The sequence below is a fragment of the Pseudochaenichthys georgianus genome, unplaced genomic scaffold (genome assembly GCF_902827115.2).
Source record: "Pseudochaenichthys georgianus unplaced genomic scaffold, fPseGeo1.2 scaffold_567_arrow_ctg1, whole genome shotgun sequence".
Taxonomy (NCBI): Eukaryota; Metazoa; Chordata; class Actinopteri; order Perciformes; family Channichthyidae; genus Pseudochaenichthys; species Pseudochaenichthys georgianus.
This window is the reverse complement of record NW_027263128.1, coordinates 80,500-103,031: the sequence shown is the minus strand read 5'-3', so window position 1 is coordinate 103,031 and position 22,532 is coordinate 80,500. Positions and strand designations below refer to the sequence as shown.

At 45.3% G+C, this 22,532-nt stretch overlaps 1 protein-coding gene across 1 annotated transcript in view; it reads right to left on the bottom strand.

The window, feature by feature from the left end:
• Positions 1-22,532, bottom strand: part of LOC117443253 (sodium bicarbonate cotransporter 3-like) — a 65,496-nt gene that overhangs the window by 5,533 nt on the left and 37,431 nt on the right. Inside the window, exons 12-22 of the mRNA XM_034079218.2 lie at positions 18,387-18,632; positions 16,675-16,777; positions 16,366-16,527; positions 15,242-15,355; positions 13,645-13,806; positions 12,737-12,988; positions 7,110-7,178; positions 5,321-5,494; positions 4,928-5,059; positions 3,415-3,494; positions 3,102-3,203 (exon numbers count right to left, since the gene is read on the bottom strand). Of these exons, the coding sequence (XP_033935109.1) occupies positions 3,102-3,203; positions 3,415-3,494; positions 4,928-5,059; positions 5,321-5,494; positions 7,110-7,178; positions 12,737-12,988; positions 13,645-13,806; positions 15,242-15,355; positions 16,366-16,527; positions 16,675-16,777; positions 18,387-18,632 (1,596 nt within the window). The remainder of the gene's footprint in view (positions 1-3,101; positions 3,204-3,414; positions 3,495-4,927; positions 5,060-5,320; positions 5,495-7,109; positions 7,179-12,736; positions 12,989-13,644; positions 13,807-15,241; positions 15,356-16,365; positions 16,528-16,674; positions 16,778-18,386; positions 18,633-22,532) is intronic.

The window sequence follows — 22,532 nt, the reverse complement described above, 5'->3', positions numbered from 1 at the left end:
CTCTACAGGGAACTAAACTATAGCTACATGCTGACTCTACAGGGAACTAAACTATCACTACATGCTGACTCTACAGGGAACTAAACTATCACTACACGCTGACTCTACAGGGAACTAAACTATAACTACACGCTGACTCTACAGGGAACTAAACTATCACTACATGCTGACTCTACAGGGAACTAAACTATCACTACATGCTGACTCTACAGGGAACTAAACTATCACTACACCGCTGACTCTACAGGGAACTAAACTATAACTACACACTGACTCTACAGGGAACTAAACTATCACTACATGCTGACTCTACAGGGAACTAAACTATCACTACATGCTGACTCTACAGGGAACTAAACTATAACTACACGCTGACTCTACAGGGAACTAAACTATCACTACACCGCTGACTCTACAGGGAACCTAAACTATCACTACATGCTGACTCTACAGGGAACTAAACTATCACTACATGCTGACTCTACAGGGAACTAACTATCACTACATGCTGACTCTACAGGGGAAACTAGACTATCACTACATGCTGGACTCTACAGGGAACTAAACTATCACTACATGCTGACTCTACAGGGAACTAAACTATCACTACAACGCTGACTCTACAGGGAACTAAACTATCACTACACGCCTGACCTCTACCGGAAACTAACTATCACTTACACGATGCTGACTCTACAGGGAACTAAACTATCACTACATGCTGACTCTACAGGGAAACTAAAACTATCACTACACACTGACTTACAGGGAAACTAAAACTATCACTACATGCTGACTCTACAGGGAACTGAACTATCACTACACACTGACTCTACAGGGAACTAAACTATCACTACACTGCTGACTCTACAGGAACTAAACTATCACTACATGCTGACTCTACAGGGAACTAAACTATCACTACATGCTGACTCTACAGGGAACTAAACTATCACTACACGCTGACTCTACAGGGAACTAACTATCACTACATGCTGACTCTACAGGGAACTAAACTATCACTACATGCTGACTCTACAGGGAACTAAACTATCACTACATGCTGACTCTACAGGGAACTAAACTATCACTACACGCTGACTCTACAGGGAACTAAACTATCACTACACGCTGACTCTACAGGGAACTAAACTATCACTACACGCTGACTCTACAGGGAACTAAACTATCACTACACGCTGACTCTACAGGGAACTAAACTATCACTACATGCTGACTCTACAGGGAACTAAACTATCGCTACATGCTGACTCTACAGGGAACTAAACTATAGCTACATGCTGACTCTACAGGGAACTAAACTATCCTACACGCTGACTCTACGGGGAACTAAACTATCACTACATGCTGACTCTACGGGGAACTAAACTATAGCTACATGCTGACTCTACAGGGAACTAAAACTATCACTACATGCTGACTCTACAGGGAACTAAACTATCACTACATGCTGACTCTACAGGGAACTAAACTATCACTACATGCTGACTCTACGGGCATCATAAGGGGGCATCATAAGGGGCCTCATAAGGGGCATCATAAGGGGGCATCATAAGGAGACATCATAAGGGGCCTCATAAGGAGGCATCATAAGGGGACATCATAAGGAGGTCTCATAAGGGGCATCATAAGGGGGCATCATAAGGAGGCATCATAAGGGGCATCATAAGGAGGCATCATAAGGAGGCATCATAAGGGGCATCATAAGGAGGCATCATAAGGAGGCATCATAAGGGGCATCATAAGGGGCATCATAGGGGGCCTCATAAGGAGGCATCATAAGGAGGCATCATAAGGAGGCCTCATAAGTAGGCATCATAAGGAGGCATCATAAGGAGGCATCATAAGGGGGCATCATAAGGAGGCATCATAAGGAGGCATCATAAGGAGGCAGGCATCATAAGGAGCATCATAGGGGGGCATCATAAGGGGGCATCATAGGGGGCCTCATAAGGAGGCATCATAAGGGACATCATAAGGGGCATCATAAGGAGGCATCATAAGGAGGCATCATAGGGGGGTCTCAGCGTCCTTGCGCCCGTCCTCGTCCTCCACGCTGATCTGGACGCTCGGCAGCTTCTCCCGAGGCAACACAGCAGCCTCTCGTAAGTCTCTCGTAAGTCTCTCACAGTCTCTCGTAAGTCTCTCATAAGGACACGAGTTTGCACCTCGATCATAAAACCTTTTCATCCGTCTAATAAAATCTGGATTATTGCAACAGATTGATAAAAGTTATTAGAACTTCCTCTCTCTTTTACATTTAAAGCACATTTTGAGGATTTTTAATGAAGCTTTAAATTTCTGTCGGTACATAAACAAATATTTGATTTTCTGTTAATACAAATATTTTGTTCTATTTTCTCATTGTTTTAATTATTATTCAAAAGTCTTAAACTTCTAACTTCTTACGTTTATCTTAATAGGCGGCTTTCACACCGGAGTACTTTTCCCGGTATAGTTCCTGGGATGTTGCGTTCACACCAAAGAGATCTGGAACTTTTTTTCGGGAACCCCCCCCCCCCCTTTTCCGTCCCTGCTGGAGAGGTGGGGGCTTTCCTGAGAGGAAAGCTTCCAGTTTCTGATTGGCTGGGCGGATTGCAAACCACGCCCCGTAAAACTCCAAAAGTGTTTGTGAAGCCGCCATTTTATTTGCTTGCATTAGCATTATTAGCATTAGCCCAGCGCAGAAACGCAGAGAAACTGACTTATGGCAACACAAAATAAAACATGGGAGCGGTGGAGATGGGGGAGGTGTCGGCGTTCTGGCCGTTTACTCCGGGGACTTCCGGCCGGGGACTTCAGGTGGCAGTATACGCCGTGAAGTGGTTTGCGGCCCTGCCAGTAAACCCAAAGCAGAAGAAGAAGCGGTTTCATTTGCCTAATCCTCCCCCAGGGACTTATTCCGGTGTGAACGCGATCTGCTAGAATAGTTCAGGAATTAAAGAGTTCCGGGGACTATTCCTGGGAAAAGTACTTGCTGTGAAAGCGCCTATTATTTTTAATATATTTTTTTCTTTCATAAAAGAAATAAAGCAACCTTCATGAAACCCGTAATTATGTTTATAGGACATGTCTCTCACCTGCTGCAGCGCTTCAGAGCTCTGCCGCTGTCAGGGTTCATCGACCTCCAGATCCCACTCTTAGACATTTCATCTGAGATGTTCACCTCCGAGGGGTCCGCACTGCACACACACACACACACACACACACACACACACACACACACACACACACACACACACACAACACACACACACACACACACACACACACACACACACACACACACACACACACACACACACACACACCACACCACACACACACACACACACACGATATATGATGTGTGCTGCAGTGTATTTACAGGGATCATAGTGATGTTAGACTCACCGTCCCTTCAGAGCTTGAATCGGGACGCTGATGTCGTACGGAGCATCGTCCTCCACCTCCTCCGTCATCCTCTCAGCATCCTGCACACACCACACACACACACACACACACACACACAACACACACACACACACACACACACACACACACACACACACACCACACACACACACACACACACACACACACACACACACACACACACACAAAATGTCTGGAAAACCTCAAAATGTGGTCTTTTTTTTTCCTTTGAGAATCTTAAAATTCTGACTTTATTTTGAAAATCTCAAAATTCAGACCTTTTCTGAAAAACTCAAAATGTTGACTTTTTATTTTTTATTTCAGGCTTTATTTTGAAATCCTCAAAAAAAATAAATACCTTATTTTGAAAATCTTTAAATTCAGACTTTATTTTGAAAATCTTTAAATTCAGACTTTATTTTTAAAATGTCAAAATTCAGACTTTTCCCCCCAAATCTCAAAATGCAGGCTTCTTTTGAAAAAGTTACAAAATTCTGACTTATTTTGAATTTTTCAAAATTCATACTTTATTTTGAAATTTTCTAAATTAATAATTTTTCTGAAAATCTCAAAATTCTTCAGAACATCTCAAACCGTTGTCCTCCCCTTCCGTCAGTGAGAGTATTATAAACATGAGCTTTAGAAATATACATCTAGAGCAGTGTTCTCAACTGGTCAGGCCTCGGGACCCACTTTTTTCCTTTGTCAATAAATCGCGACCCGAAATGTTGAACCACTCAAATCTATTCAGCAAAACATCGTAATGTGTAATATATATACGCTTTTCAGCAGCCAATATTAATGAAAGTGAAGTACAGTGAACATATCCCTGATATCCCTTCACAGAACTAAAGTATGCTTTTAAATAAGGTTTAATGAGATGATGGAATCAAAGATTAACTGTATCACATAAAAAGGCACATGCTGGAAACCCAACCCCAGCAGGGGGTCTGGGGGGATTCTCCCCGAGGAGATTTTTAGACATATTAATAATATGTTATGCCATTGTTTGTGTTTCACTTAGTTCTGACAGCTTGCTGCTCCTCACAGAGAGAAGAGCAAAGAGGAGAGAGTCTGTGTGGAGGACTTTGTGGGTAAGGGGAGATAGCCCCCATTGCTCTGTGAGCTGTCAGTCATCAGACCGGGGGTCATAGTTCATTACGTGTTCATTTGTTTCTGAAGTTGTACCCATGGATGTATAAAGACTAGTTCTACCGCAAAGTTATTCTCCGTGGGGACTTCCGGCAACCATCTTGATTCTGATTGGCCAGATGTTTTATTGAGAAGATGATCACTACGAGACAGAAGTTTTGGTCTGCGGTACTTCCAGTCCAACGCCGACTGCATGCACAGCGTTTGGAAATCGGGCCTTCAAAATAAAAGTCTGACTTTTTTCCCACTCACACATCTTGAAACCACCAGTTGAGAACCACTAGGGTATCCTTTCTGATTTGTAACGGGAGTAATGGTGCGGATCTATTGTATTTCTCACCTCCTTCTCCCTCTTCTTCTTGTCGTCCTCCTTCTTCTTCTTGCTCTCTGGGATCAGGTCGTCCAGCCAGCTCAGCTCTCTCTTTGTGAAGCAGAAGTCCAGAAGCTTCCGGATAAACACCAGAGCCAGGACCTGCAGGAAGACGAGGCCAGAAGAAGATAATGTGAAAGTAGATTTAGCAGTGTTACCAGTCAAAGTCCTGCATTCAAAACCCCCAAACCTTTATAGAGATACTGTTTGTGTGACAGTCGCTGCATTCGAAAATAAAATAGAAAGATAATGTAAAAACGTGGACTGAAAATATTCTTTATTCGAGGATTCTTTCGTGTGAAATGATAAGGATCAAAGCAACAACATGACGTTACAATGATAAAACAAAAGGCGTCCTCTCACCATCATGGGGAAGACGACGGCGGCGGCCGAGGCTTTGATGGTCCAGAGGACGATGAGGCAGGTGAGCTGCACACAGGTGAACACATGCACCTTCCACAGCGGCACGTAGCGCAGGTAGATCAGGTCCGACTGGTGTTTGGCCGGCATGCAGAACAGCTTGATGCGGTCGAACAGCTGCAGGATGCACACGCACGTATTTATTTATTATCACTGGCCCCGTGTATCTCCTAATCGATATAACCTGCTCTCGTCTATCCCACGTGCTCCACTGAGATCCAGCATCTAGTTTCAGGCGGCCTGTGGAACTGCCAGTCAGCTGTTCCTAAGGCCGACTTCATCTCTGGCTCCGCCTCCCCTGGACCCTGGATGTCCTTGCTCTCACTGAGACCTGGATTACTCCATCTAACACATCCCCCCCAGCAGCTCTCTCCACAGCATATTCCTTCTCCCACACACCCAGACCCACTGGCAGAGGAGGGGGCACTGGTCTCCTGCTCTCTCCACAGCATACTCCTTCTCCCATACACCCAGACCCACTGGCAGAGGAGGGGGCACTGGTCTCATGCTCTCTCCCACATGGAGCTTCTCCCTCTTCAAGCTACCTAACTTCACTCCTTCCACCTTTGAATTCCATGCCGTCAGAGTAACCCATCCTATGCTATGAACCATTGTTGTTCTCTACCGTCCACCAGGCGCCTTGGGAGACTTCTTGGAGGAGTTAGATCCTCTCCTCTCACACATCCCTGAAACTGGCCCTCCCGCTGTACTTCTCGGAGACTTCAACCTCCAGACGGGGAAGATAGACGAACTAACATCTCTGTTAACCACCTTTGCTTTCTCACTGTCTCCGTCCCCACCAACTCATAAAGCTGGCAGTGTCCTTGATCTCATATTCTCAAGGACCTGCACTACTTCTAACCTCTCTGTAAACCCGCTCCACACCTCCGATCACTTCTTCATCTCATTCTCTCTACCCCTTTCCAAACATAAACTAATCTCTTCTCATCCTGCACCTGTCCGCCGTAACCTCCGTTCCCTCTCCCCCTCTACCTTTGCCTCATCGGTGCTCTCAGCTCTTCCTAGGCTTCCGGTAACTGCTAGAATCCACTTCAAGACACTGGTACTTGCGTACCATGCTGCGAATGGATCTGGCCCTTCCTACATCCAGGACATGGTTAAACCGTGCACCCAGCACGTGCACTCCGCTCTGCATCAGCCGAACGACTCGCTGCACCCTCACTGCGAAGGGGACCCAAGTTCCCATCAGCAGAAAACACGTGGGTTTGCTATCCTGGCTCCAAGATGGTGGAATGAGCTCCCATTGACATCAGGACAGCAGATAGCTCACACACCTTCCAGACTGAAGCTCATCTCTTTCGACTCCACCTCGAGGATAGAACTATTAACAAAGCACTTATATACTAATAAAGGACTGGCTTACCTAAAGCCAGTTGAGTAGCACTTGAAATGTTTGGCTCTATGAAACCTGATGTACTTTATGATTCTGTTTTCTTCAAGTTTGTATTTTGTTGGTCGAACGCACTTATTGTACGTCGCTTTGGATAAAAGCACACACACGCGCACTCACACACCACACACACACACACACACACACACACACACACACACACACACACACACACACCACACACACACACACACACACACACACACACCACACACACACACCACACACACACACACACACCCACACACACACACACACCACACACACACACACACACACACACACACACCACACACACACACACACACAGGACGGACAGACCTGGATGCCTTTGAGCGAGGACACTCCCATGTAGAGGAAGACTCCGTACAGGACCGGCATCGGGATCAGCTGCAGACAGAGGACAGAGGACGTGAGGACAGAGGACAGAGGACACACTGTGACCACACGCTGACTCTACCGGGAACTAAACTATCACTACATGCTGACTCTACAGGGAACTAAACTATAGCTACATGCTGACTCTACAGGGAACTAAACTATCACTACATGCTGACTCTACAGGGAACTAAACTATAGCTACATGCTGACTCTACAGGGAACTAAACTATCACTACATGCTGACTCTACAGGGAACTAAACTATCACTACACGCTGACTCTACAGGGAACTAAACTATAACTACACACTGACTCTACAGGGAACTAAACTATCACTACATGCTGACTCTACAGGGAACTAAACTATCACTACATGCTGACTCTACAGGGAACTAAACTATCACTACACGCTGACTCTACAGGGAACTAAACTATAACTACACACTGACTCTACAGGGAACTAAACTATCACTACATGCTGACTCTACAGGGAACTAAACTATCACTACATGCTGACTCTACAGGGAACTAAACTATAACTACACGCTGACTCTACAGGGAACTAAACTATCACTACACGCTGACTCTACAGGGAACTAAACTATCACTACATGCTGACTCTACAGGGAACTAAACTATCACTACATGCTGACTCTACAGGGAACTAAACTATCACTACATGCTGACTCTACAGGGAACTAGACTATCACTACATGCTGACTCTACAGGGAACTAAACTATCACTACATGCTGACTCTACAGGGAACTAAACTATCACTACACGCTGACTCTACAGGGAACTAAACTATCACTACACGCTGACTCTACCGGAAACTAAACTATCACTACACGATGCTGACTCTACAGGGAACTAAACTATCACTACATGCTGACTCTACAGGGAACTAAACTATCACTACACACTGACTCTACAGGGAACTAAACTATCACTACATGCTGACTCTACAGGGAACTAAACTATCACTACACACTGACTCTACAGGGAACTAAACTATCACTACATGCTGACTCTACAGGGAACTAAACTATCACTACATGCTGACTCTACAGGGAACTAAACTATCACTACATGCTGACTCTACAGGGAACTAAACTATCACTACACGCTGACTCTACAGGGAACTAAACTATCACTACATGCTGACTCTACAGGGAACTAAACTATCACTACATGCTGACTCTACAGGGAACTAAACTATCACTACATGCTGACTCTACAGGGAACTAAACTATCACTACACGCTGACTCTACAGGGAACTAAACTATCACTACACGCTGACTCTACAGGGAACTAAACTATCACTACACGCTGACTCTACAGGGAACTAAACTATCACTACACGCTGACTCTACAGGGAACTAAACTATCACTACATGCTGACTCTACAGGGAACTAAACTATAGCTACATGCTGACTCTACAGGGAACTAAACTATAGCTACATGCTGACTCTACAGGGAACTAAACTATCACTACACGCTGACTCTACGGGGAACTAAACTATCACTACATGCTGACTCTACGGGGAACTAAACTATAGCTACATGCTGACTCTACAGGGAACTAAACTATCACTACATGCTGACTCTACAGGGAACTAAACTATCACTACATGCTGACTCTACAGGGAACTAAACTATCACTACATGCTGACTCTACAGGGAACTAAACTATAACTACATGCTGACTCTACAGGGAACTAAACTATCACTACATGCTGACTCTACAGGGAACTAAACTATCACTACATGCTGACTCTACAGGGAACTAAACTATCACTACATGCTGACTCTACAGGGAACTAAACTATCACTACATGCTGACTCTACAGGGAACTAAACTATCGCTACATGCTGACTCTACAGGGAACTAAACTATAGCTACATGCTGACTCTACAGGGAACTAAACTATCACTACATGCTGACTCTACAGGGAACTAAACTATCACTACATGCTGACTCTACAGGGAACTAAACTATCACTACACGCTGACTCTACAGGGAACTAAACTATCACTACATGCTGACTCTACAGGGAACTAAACTATCACTACATGCTGACTCTACAGGGAACTAAACTATCACTACATGCTGACTCTACGGGGAACTAAACTATCACTACACGCTGACTCTACAGGGAACTAAACTATCACTACATGCTGACTCTACAGGGAACTAAACTATAGCTACACGCTGACTCTACAGGTAACTAAACTATAGCTACACGCTGACTCTACAGGGAACTAAACTATAGCTACACGCTGACTCTACAGGGAACTAAACTATCACTACACGCTGACTCTACAGGGAACTAAACTATAGCTACATGCTGACTCTACAGGGAACTAAACTATCACTACATGCTGACTCTACAGGGAACTAAACTATCACTACATGCTGACTCTACAGGGAACTAAACTATCACTACATGCTGACTCTACAGGGAACTAAACTATAGCTACACGCTGACTCTACAGGTAACTAAACTATAGCTACACGCTGACTCTACAGGGAACTAAACTATAGCTACACGCTGACTCTACAGGGAACTAAACTATCACTACACGCTGACTCTACAGGGAACTAAACTATAGCTACATGCTGACTCTACAGGGAACTAAACTATCACTACATGCTGACTCTACAGGGAACTAAACTATCACTACATGCTGACTCTACAGGGAACTAAACTATCACTACATGCTGACTCTACAGGGAACTAAACTATAGCTACACGCTGACTCTACAGGGAACTAAACTATCACTACATGCTGACTCTACAGGGAACTAAACTATAGCTACATGCTGACTCTACAGGGAACTAAACTATAACTACATGCTGACTCTACAGGGAACTAAACTATAACTACATGCTGACTCTACAGGGAACTAAACTATAGCTACATGCTGACTCTACAGGGAACTAAACTATCACTACATGCTGACTCTACAGGGAACTAAACTATCACTACACGCTGACTCTACAGGGAACTAGACTATCACTACATGCTGACTCTACAGGGATCTAAGCTATAGCTACATGCTGACTCTACAGGGAACTAAACTATCACTACATGCTGACTCTACAGGGAACTAAACTATCACTACACGCTGACTCTACAGGGAACTAAACTATAACTACATGCTGACTCTACAGGGAACTAAACTATCACTACATGCTGACTCTACAGGGAACTAAACTATCACTACACGCTGACTCTACAGGGAACTAAACTATCACTACATGCTGACTCTACAGGGAACTAAACTATCACTACACGCTGACTCTACAGGGAACTAAACTATAGCTACATGCTGACTCTACAGGGAACTAAACTATCACTACATGCTGACTCTACAGGGAACTAAACTATCACTACATGCTGACTCTACGGGGAACTAAACTATAACTACACGCTGACTCTACGGGGAACTAAACTATCACTACACGCTGACTCTACGGGGAACTAAACTATCACTACACGCTGACTCTACAGGGAACTAAACTATAACTACATGCTGACTCTACAGGGAACTAAACTATCACTACATGCTGACTCTACGGGGAACTAAACTATCACTACATGCTGACTCTACGGGGAACTAAACTATCACTACATGCTGACTCTACGGGGAACTAAACTATCACTACATGCTGACTCTACGGGGAACTAAACTATCACTACACGCTGACTCTACAGGGAACTAAACTATAACTACATGCTGACTCTACAGGGAACTAAACTATCACTACATGCTGACTCTACGGGGAACTAAACTATCACTACATGCTGACTCTACGGGGAACTAAACTATCACTACATGCTGACTCTACGGGGAACTAAACTATCACTACATGCTGACTCTACGGGGAACCAAACTATCACTACATGCTGACTCTACGGGGAACTAAACTATCACTACATGCTGACTCTACAGGGAACTAAACTATCACTACATGCTGACTCTACAGGGAACTAAACTATAACTACACGCTGACTCTACAGGGAACTAAACTATCACTACACGCTGACTCTACGGGGAACTAAACTATCACTACACGCTGACTCTACGGGGAACTAAACTATAACTACACGCTGACTCTACGGGGAACTAAACTATCACTACATGCTGACTCTACGGGGAACTAAACTATCACTACATGCTGACTCTACGGGGAACTAAACTATCACTACATGCTGACTCTACGGGGAACTAAACTATCACTACATGCTGACTCTACGGGGAACCAAACTATCACTACATGCTGACTCTACGGGGAACTAAACTATCACTACATGCTGACTCTACAGGGAACTAAACTATCACTACACGCTGACTCTACAGGGAACTAAACTATCACTACACGCTGACTCTACAGGGAACTAAACTATAGCTACATGCTGACTCTACAGGGAACTAAACTATCACTACATGCTGACTCTACGGGGAACTAAACTATCACTACATGCTGACTCTACAGGGAACTAAACTATCACTACATGCTGACTCTACAGGGAACTAAACTATCACTACATGCTGACTCTACAGGGAACTAAACTATCACTACATGCTGACTCTACAGGGAACTAAACTATCACTACATGCTGACTCTACAGGGAACTAAACTATCACTACACGCTGACTCTACAGGGAACTAAACTATCACTACATGCTGACTCTACAGGGAACTAAACTATCACTACACGCTGACTCTACAGGGAACTAAACTATCACTACCTGCTGACTCTACAGGGAACTAAACTATCACTACATGCTGACTCTACAGGGAACTAAACTATCACTACACGCTGACTCTACAGGGAACTAAACTATCACTACATGCTGACTCTACAGGGAACTAAACTATCACTACATGCTGACCCTACAGGGAACTAAACTATCACTACATGCTGACCCTACAGGGAACTAAACTATCACTACATGCTGACTCTACAGGGAACTAAACTATCACTACATGCTGACTCTACAGGGAACTAAACTATCACTACACGCTGACTCTACAGGGAACTAAACTATCACTACACGCTGACTCTACAGGGAACTAAACTATCACTACCTGCTGACTCTACAGGGAACTAAACTATCACTACATGCTGACTCTACAGGGAACTAAACTATCACTACATGCTGACTCTACAGGGAACTAAACTATCACTACATGCTGACCCTACAGGGAACTAAACTATCACTACATGCTGACTCTACAGGGAACTAAACTATCACTACATGCTGACTCTACAGGGAACTAAACTATAGCTACACGCTGACTCTACAGGGAACTAAACTATCACTACATGCTGACTCTACAGGGAACTAAACTATAGCTACATGCTGACTCTACAGGGAACTAAACTATCACTACACGCTGACTCTACAGGGAACTAAACTATAACTACATGCTGACTCTACAGGGAACTAAACTATCACTACACGCTGACTCTACAGGGAACTAAACTATCACTACATGCTGGTATACAGGGACACACTCCACCCACTCCCCCTCCCCCTCCCCCTCGTCTCACCTTGAGGGCGGAGGTCATGAAGACGGAGCAGCCCATCAGGAGGAAGATCACGAACCCGGTGACGCGCTGCTCTCTGACGCCCAGGAACCGGGGCTGCTCTCCGGGCGCCGCGCAGCCCGACTCCAGCTTCAGACTGTTGACGTGCGAGATGGAGAGCACGGTCGCCGCCACGAACCACGGCAGGCCCATGACGGAGCAGACGCCCAGCATCACCGCCACGACGAGCAGGTCCAGGTGATAGCCACAGCCCTTCTGCAGCCCACACACAGGAACCACATCATTCCTCCTGGTCTCCCAGCTGTGTGCGTCACTCTTTAGTGTCCCCTGGTCTCCCAGCTGTGTGCGTCACTCTTTAGTGTCCCCTGGTCTCCAGCTGTGTGCGTCACTCTTTACTGTCCCCTGGTCTCCCAGCTGTGTGCGTCACTCTTTAGTGTCCCCTGGTCTCCCAGCTGTGTGCGTCACTCTTTAGTGTCCCCTGGTCTCCCAGCTGTGTGCGTCACTCTTTAGTGTCCCCTGGTCTCCCAGCTGTGTGCGTCACTCTTTAGTGTCCCCTGGTCTCCCAGCTGTGTGCGTCACTCTTTAGTGTCCCCTGGTCTCCCAGCTGTGTGCATCACTCTTTAGTGTCCCCTGGTCTCCCAGCTGTGTGCGTCACTCTTTAGTGTTCCCTGGTCTCCAGCTGTGTGCGTCACTCTTTAGTGTCCCCTGGTCTCCCAGCTGTGTGCATCACTCTTTAGTGTCCCCTGGTCTCCCAGCTGTGTGCGTCACTGTTTAGTGTCCCCTGATCTCCCAGCTGTGTGCGTCACTCTTTAGTGTCCCCTGGTCTCCCAGCTGTGTGCGTCACTCTTTAGTGTCCCCTACACAGCGTCATCAGTGTTGCATATTGTTGGTCGTGGTTCTGAGTGCCTGACCTTCAGCTTGTTCTCCTTCCTGTTGACGATGACGGCGGTGATCTGCTGGTCCATGAAGATGAGGATCGTGCAGAGCAGCGCGGGAACCGCCGCCGCCAGCAGCGTCCACCACGGGTTGGTCCCCAGAGGAGAGATCAGCCAGCCGCGGGAGCTCGACGTGGGCTTAGAAAATAAGGAAAACAGAGGCGTTTAAAAAAACAAAAAAAACACTAGATTATGACATTTTTGCACATGACAGGTAGACCTCCTGTTGCGACTCTTTTCAAACGCCAATATGTAGTCTAATGTTCCAAAAAGCCTAAGTCTAAGTGAGGTTTTTTATCAAGAAATGGTGCATTTGTGAGGGACTACTTTCAGCGGCGGATTAATCCACATTGGGTGCTCTACATCCTCGGTCCCCAACCTTTAACCTCAAAATGTGACCGTATTAAAAATGAAATATAACTGAAGTAAAAAGACAAAACTGAATGTTGTGTGAGTGTAATGTAAGAGTGGATTTATTTGGGACTATTTTCAGCGGCGGATTAATCCACATTTGGTAACTGTAATCAGTGTTTCCTTCCCTTAAAGGAATCATTTGAGATCCTTCAGTAAACAAATAGTTTGTGTAAAACATTGTGTACCAACATCACGTTACATAAAAAAGAAAATGTTTTTTGTTCCTGACATTAAACGTTTTATATATTACATTTTAAATATTCATATTCATGAGCATCTAATCTCTCTTTGAAAACATTTCCCATCCTGCAGCTGGAGGTCGATGCTCTACTCTGTTGAACTCTGTAGGAACACAATACCCCAACAACACACATAAAGCACACACTGTGTGCACACACGTACACAGTGTGTGCAGTACAGAGGTAAACAGTGTGTGCAGTACACAGTGTGTGCAGTACAGAGGTAAACAGTGTGTGCATTACACACGTACACAGTGTGTGCAGTACAGAGGTAAACAGTGTGCTGTACTCTGACAGTGAAAACACTGATCTCTGACCTGTTTCCACACTGAGCCAACAGCTCCAGGACAAACTATGTAATATCTAGAAATAAAAGTGATTTCTTTGATGCTATATTTCAGTCCTTTAAATGCAGACCCTGGGATAAAGGGTTGTTCATTTCTAATACATTTAAAGCTCTTATTGAGGTCTTAATTCAGAGATCCCTATTCTTATGTGTTTACTTAGAAAACATAGCGACTATTGGCTAGCTCTCCAACTCGCTGTACGTGAGGCTAAGGGGCGGGACATCTCTAAGCGGTTGACCAATCACAACACAGCCGGCCTGCTAACCAATCAGAGCAAAATCTAAAGTTGTCTTGCATCAAAACAATAAAGAAATATGATTTAATTCAAATAAAATTGAAATCTTGTGACTGTTAACAATATTTTTTTTAATTAATAATAAATAAATTAAATGTAAGAAATACAAAAAATATATTTATTTTTGTCTACCGATATTTAAATGATTGGTGTAGCCCCCTTTTCTTCTTCTGTCACTGTGCACTAATACTGTCCGTAAACACGTGGATCTCCATGAAGGGAAAAGATCCAGAGATGAGATCAGAACCCTTTTAGCGCTCAGGTGAGTCGCTGCTCACCTGGAAGCGGTCGGGAACGTGCAGCTTGGGAGAAGGAACCCCCACCAGGTAGTCCAGCAGCACCATGATGGTGATGGTGAGGAACACGGCGAAGTCACTGATGGTGGAGCGCACCTGAACACAACACACACTTTGTTCTATATCGGCTCAGATTATTATTGATACGTTTATAAAATCATTTCCAACCAAACTCTCAAAATGTAGCTTTTCTTGCACGATTTTTTTAATTCTTAAATTATATTTTTAGTGCAGAGATAACTGAAGAGTTCATTTACAAATGTTAGGTTTTTAAAATGTAAATATATTAAGAAAAATGCGTATTTTTCATTTGAACGATTAAGACAGTTTATTTTTATATATGATTTCTTACAAAAAACCCGTCTAGGTAAAATAAAATAAAAACATGAAATCATTCATCAATCCAAATATGTTCTTGTGTGTATTTCCTTCTTTTTAAGCTAAAGAAAACATTCAGCAACTTGAGGAGACATGGCAGCGGTTACTAAAATCTGCAGAAACCAAACGCTGAAGAAGCTCAAACACAATGGAGACCAGGGGACACTAAAGAGTGACGCACACAGCTGAGAGACCAGGGGACACTAAAGAGTGATGCACACAGCTGGGAGACCAGGGGACACTAAAGAGTGACGCACACAGCTGGGAGACCAGGGGGCACTAAAGAGTGACGCACACAGCTGGGAGACCAGGGGACACTAAAGAGTGACGCCCACAGCTGGGAGATCAGGGGACACTAAAGAGTGACGCACACAGCTGGAGAGCAGGGGACGCTAAAGAGTGACGCACACAGCTGGAGAGCAGGGGACACTAAAGAGTGACGCACACAGCTGGGAGACCAGGGGATACTAAAGAGTGACGCACACAGCTGGGAGACCAGGGGACACTAAAGAGTGACGCACACAGCTGGGAGACCAGGGGACACTAAAGAGTGACTCACACAGCTGGGAGACCAGGGGACACTAAAGAGTGACGAACACAGCTGGTCTCCGTTGTGTTTTGAGCTTCTTGCAGCATGTCTCCTCAAGTTGCTGAAGATGTTTCTGTGGAACATTTGTGTTTTTATATCTGCGTCGTGAAACGTCAGAAACTCCTCCGTGTTTTCGTACCTTGGTCGGGAAGTACTGTTTGGTCTTGAACTGTTTGAGGAAGGAGGAGAGGAAGAAGGTGGTGAAGAAGAGGATGACGGACCAGAAGAGGACGTCGGGGACGTAGGGGCCGAGGGGGCCACAAGCCGAGCCCTCAAACACCCCCCCGAACTCCTTGCAGGCCTGCAGAGGAATGAACACATGCACCGTCAGGAGAGATCGACAGACACAAACAGACGGAGTTCGACTCCTGGATGTGGGTTTATTTTAGCTTTCACCAGCCTGAAAGAAGATAATCTAAATATATAATATAAATATTTGATGTCCTACCTTCACCGTCAGCTCGTCCCAGCGGATGTCTGAGGTAGCGTTTGTGTTGCTCCACTGATGCAGGGTGTCTGTGGAGGCGTTGGCAGGAGGGGAGCAGCGGCACCTGCAACAGCACCAGGTTCAGTAAGCGTACTGGACTCTGATCGAGAACAAGCTGCCACTCCACGCCATGTTCCCAAATAGCATTGTGAAGACACAGATTTCTAACATCAAACTGCTTTATTCTGTGTTGTGAACGCTTTTAATCAAAGTGTCCGTTTGCTTTTTAGTTGAGGAGATTTATGAGGATGTTTGGCTCAAGGTAAAAAAACACTAAATTATCAGAGAAACAAGCTGAGCAACCGTTAACCCTAACCTAACCCTAGCCTAACCCTAGCCTAACCCTAACCTAACCCTAGCCTAACCCTAGCCTAACCCTAACCTAACCCTAACCTAACCCTAGCCCTAACCCTAGCCTAACCCTAACCTAACCCTAGCCTAAGCCTAACCCTAACCCTAGCCTAACCCTAACCCTAGCCTAACCCTAGCCTAACCCTAGCCTAAGCCTAACCCTAGCCTAACCCTAACCCTAGCCTAACCCTAGCCTAACCCTAACCCTAGCCTAACCCTAGCCTAACCCTAGCCTAAGCCTAACCCTAGCCTAACCCTAACCCTAGCCTAACCCTAGCCTAACCCTAACCCTAGCCTAACCCTAGCCTAACCCTAGCCTAACCCTAGCCTAAGCCTAACCCTAACCTAACCCTAACCTAACCCTAGCCTAACCCTAGCCTAACCCTAACCCTAGCCTAAGCCTAACCTAAGCCTAACCTAACCCTAGCCTAACCCTAGCCTAAGCCTAACCCTAGCCTAAGCCTAACCCTAGCCTAACCCTAGCCTAACCCTAACCTAACCCTAGCCTAAGCCTAACCCTAGCCTAAGCCTAACCCTAACCTAACCCTAGCCTAACCCTAGCCTAACCCTAGTCTAACCCTAGCCTAACCTAACCCTAACCTAACCCTAACCTAACCCTAGCCTAAGCCTAACCTAAGCCTAACCCTAACCTAACCCTAGCCTAACCCTAGCCTAAGCCTAACCTAACCCTAGCCTAAGCCTAACCCTAGCCTAACCCTAACCTAACCCTAGACTAACCCTAGCCTAACCCTAGCCTAACCCTAGCCTAACCCTACCCTAGTCTAACCCTAGACTAACCCTAGTCTAACCCTAGCCTAACCTAACCCTAACCCTAACCTAACCCTAGTCTAACCCTAGCCTAACCTAACCCTAACCTAACCCTAGTCTAACCCTAGCCTAACCTAACCCTAACCTAACCCTAACCTAACCCTAGCCTAACCCTAACCTAACCCTAGCCTAACCCTAGCCTAAGCCTAACCCTAGCCTAACCCTAACCTAACCCTAGACTAACCCTAGCCTAACCCTAGCCTAACCCTAGCCTAACGTGAAACCCCCTTGAACATCCTGATCTTAAGTTATCAGACGAGCAAGCCGAGCTTTAGCTGTAGGTTTGCAGACAAGCAATCAATTCTATGCACCACCAAATTGCATTGAAAAAACAGAGATGTTCCACTTGAAACGGCTTCAATCCGTGTTTTGAACTGGTTTTAATCCCCATGTCTGCTCCACAGAGGAAAAGACCTCTGCGGGTAATTCAGCTTTGATCGTGAGACCCCTGGAGGCAGGAACAAGTCATATTATGCGTGTTAGTCCGTCCTCACGTGTATAAGGTGAGGTTGTCCAGCTGGTTGTGCATGTTGATGGGAAACTGCTCCCCGAGGTGCACCAGCTTCTGCAGAGCCTCGTAGATGAAGATGATGCAGATGAGGGAAGCGAAGGCCTCCTCGGTGAAGCGGGTGATGTAGCAGACCATGGAGCTGGCGTCGGTGGCGACCAACAGCAGGCAGAGGAAGGCCGTCCAGAGCCCGATGCTGGTGCGCAGAGACAGGTAGCACAGGCCGTAATCACTGCGGAAACACGGGAGGGGGCCGTACGCGTGTTAATGATTCAAACGCTTCAGACGCTTTATCGGCATACGCACAGTAGCTGCGGAGTAGATGTGGCAATGGTCATCTGAAGTACCAGGCTCGTCAAACAATGCAATATCAATATATAATCTATAATATATATATATTAGATATATAATCCGGCAGTGGCTCAGTCAGTAGGGGCTTGGACTGTGAGCTGTAGGGTCGCCGGTTGAAGTCCCCGACCAGACCTAAATGTGGAGTGTGGACTTCTACTTGGAGAGGTCCCAGTTCACCTCCTGCCCTGCCGTGGTGCCCTTGAGCAAGGCACCGGACAACCCCCTTCCCCCCTCACTCACATTGCTCCCCGGGCTCTGTACAATAGCTGCCCACTGCTCCTAGTACAAGACTCCTGGTACTAGGATGGGTTAAAAGCAGAGAACAAATGTCACTGTGTGTTCTGCATGTGTGACCATTAAAGAGGGTTTCATCCCTCCCCTATATAATACACATTTTAGTAAGTAAGTACAAAATAAAGGCCTAAGCTAAAGGTGGCTAATGTTGGGCTATAAAGGAACTACAGCACGGTCACATGACTTCACGTCACCACCGCTAAGCTAAACGAGGCTAATGTTGGGCTATAAAGGAACTACAGCTCGGTCACATGACTTCACGTCACCACCGCTAAGCTAAAGGTGGCTAATGTTGGGCTATAAAGGAACTACAGCACGGTCACATGACTTCACGTCACCACCGCTAAGCTAAAGAAGGCTAATGTTGGGCTATAAAGGAACTACAGCACGGTCACATGACTTCTCGTCACCACCGCTAAGCTAAAGAAGGCTAATGTTGGGCTATAAAGGAACTACAGCACGGTCACAGGACTTCACGTCACCACCGCTAAGCTAAAGGTGGCTAATGTTGGGCTATAAAGGAACTACAGCACGGTCACATGACTTCACGTCACCACCGCTAAGCTAAAGGTGGCTAATGTTGGGCTATAGAGAGGCGAAGTTCCGAACTCTTCCGGGGGAGCTCCATGGGACCTTATTTCAAAAAAATTATGTACTGAAGTCAATGGAGAGAGAAAGATAATCTTTCGATCCCGTTTGAATTGTGCCACGAATTACACATATGATGTTTGTTCATTTAAAAGATAATTTTGCAAGTCAAAAAAAATTAAATGTGTCGTTGAACGCTGAATGAATTACATCTCTGGTCTCGCAGAACAACACACGTCACCAAGATGGCCGTCACTACTGTCTTGTCAACAAAACGATTGACTACCCTCACTATCACCACAATGAAACACGTCCAGAAGAATGTCATGCAAAGCTGCCTGCCTGCCTGCCTTCCTTTGATTCTCTCTGATCTGCCTGATCTTTGTAATGTTTAATATCAACCATTAGTGCAGATAGCGTGAAGTAGAAAAAAAAAGCTACATCTACTCTGCTAGCGTTAGCATTTCTCCCCCGGGCTTAAATTGTATATTATAGAATGATCACACCGGTGACAGTACTCTTCAAAGGGTTCACGGAAATATGACTACTACTCTTACTGTTTAACATGTTGGGTTACTTAATGTTACTTCATATTAAGGCTAATAAAAATGACAAGGCTGTAATGCTAACTAACGTGCTAGCTACTAGCTAGGTAGCTAACTTGATCCAGCCACTCCTGGTCTTTTCATCAGACGGGAAGCGAAAGGACGAGCAAGACCCATTGCTGGCATGATAACAACCTGGTACTAAGCACACAGGCATCTTGTTAAAGTTATCTGATCTTAGCCAGCGCCAGATAGATAGATTATATCTATATGGCGCTGATCTTAGCGATCTCTTAGTGGAGGAAAACAATTGTGACATCACTTACTCTGGGATTTGTAGTCTTTCTAGTTGCGTATTTTTCGTAGTCTTATATTTCAACAGTTTTACGACAGATTATTTTTTAAGATTGACAAACATCATATGTGTAATTCGTGGCACAATTCAAATGGGATCGAAAGATAATCTTTCTCTCTCCATTGACTTCAGTACATAATTTTTTCGAAATAAAGTCCCAGTGACTTCGCCACTCTATAAAGGAACTACTGCACGGTCACATGACTTCACGTCATACAATAAAAGTAGACTGACATTTAAAGAAAGTCGATGCAACGAGCAACAGAATGAAATAACATTAAGGTTAAAACTGAATTCATGTTTTAAAGGTTAATATTTAACTTCAGTTTAAAGTATTGTGCAGCACATTTAAAGTTAAACTCTGGTCTAATCCGGTTTAAACAGGAACCCGTTGTGAGACCACTGCCGATATTAGTGATTAAACAGAGAGCACTGCTGGACCGTCAGATAACGACTCCTGACCTCTGAACTGCCAATCAGAGAGCAGGGATCAATTACCAGATCAATATCCACCAATCAGTAACCAGAGGCCCGAAACTGCTGAATGTAAGAATGTGAATAACCACCAAAAGAATCAAATAACATATTTAAAAAAGGTCAAATGTCCTACAATGCTCAAACTAATAAAAAATAATGGAATCGCTTCAAGAACATTTTAACAAATTAATATTATGATTATCATAAAACCGGCTTTTCAAATTGAAACTGCATTAAAAACGTCCGTCTTTCTTTTTAAGGTTTGCAATGTGGACTGAAAACTGGGACTGCAAACGACTTCAGTGTATTTTATATTGCTTTCAACTAAACTAATACAGTTATGGGAAATCTGTTGATATAATACATGTAATTAAAGTCTACTTTAAATTCATCATTCTTCTGTTAAACCAGGCTCTCATTGTTTAGCTGACATTGTTTTTTTTACATGCCATATCTCTTCAAAATAAAGAAAACCCTTTGCATTTGTTTCCCTGCAGTCAGCCCAGAATAACAATCAATAACTAGAGAATGCAATACCTGAAGACATTGCGGTGTGAATGCTGAGAAACTGATGCTAAACTCAGTGCTTGAATTGGGCCGGTACTGACCGGTACGCAAGGTGCCGGTACTCAGCCGCCGTCATGACGGCCCGGACTTGCCATCGGGAGGACCGGGAGGTTTCCCGATGGCCTGGCCTGCTAAGTGGCCTGCTGGTCTGAGGATTTTTTTTATACGTATGTATTGTGAACGCAACGCTGCGCACATGTGGGTCTGACTCTGCCTCACAGAGGGTGACTGGCTGTCTCCATGATGTGGCCTGCCGACATGGCCACTTTCATACAGACCATACTAATGCCCTTGATTGGTCTCTGTGTGTCATTCAAGCTCGGGAGGGTGAATGTTACGGCCCCTACACACGGCGGCGTGCGTTGTCGCTTGCCGGCGGGGGGGGGGGGGGGGCTGAAACTCGACCAACAACCAATCACATGAATCTCCCGCCCCAGACACACAAGCACGCGGTTTGATTGGCTAGAGCTTGTACTGGCATATGGTTCGATTGGCGTCAAAAGTAGAACATTGCTCTACTTTTGCAGCGAGCACCGCGAGAAGCTACGCTTTGCTCCCACAATGCAGTTCGGCGAATCGTGACGTCACCCCATTCAAAGTGAATGGGCAGAAGCGTTAAAGCGGCAACGCACGCCCCCCCTGCCGGCAAGCGACAACGCCGTGTGTAGGGGCCGTCAGTGTATGTGTGGCGCGAGCGAGAAAGCGCGCGCACCGGTTACGTGTAATGTTGTTAGCATCTGGTGCTAGCTAGCTGCGCAAACGGATATAAGGAGCTGTTTCAACAACAAGGTGGAGGAGAGTCCTCTGCTGTCAGACTGAGAGACTGATGATAACCTCAGCTCAGGTGAGGTAAAGGACTCTCTGAGTGTTTAGATAGTTAACTTAGTCCAAGTTCTCTGTGGGTCTCAAACGGTTCGGTCACCATTTATGTAAACACATATTTCCATTTGAGGGG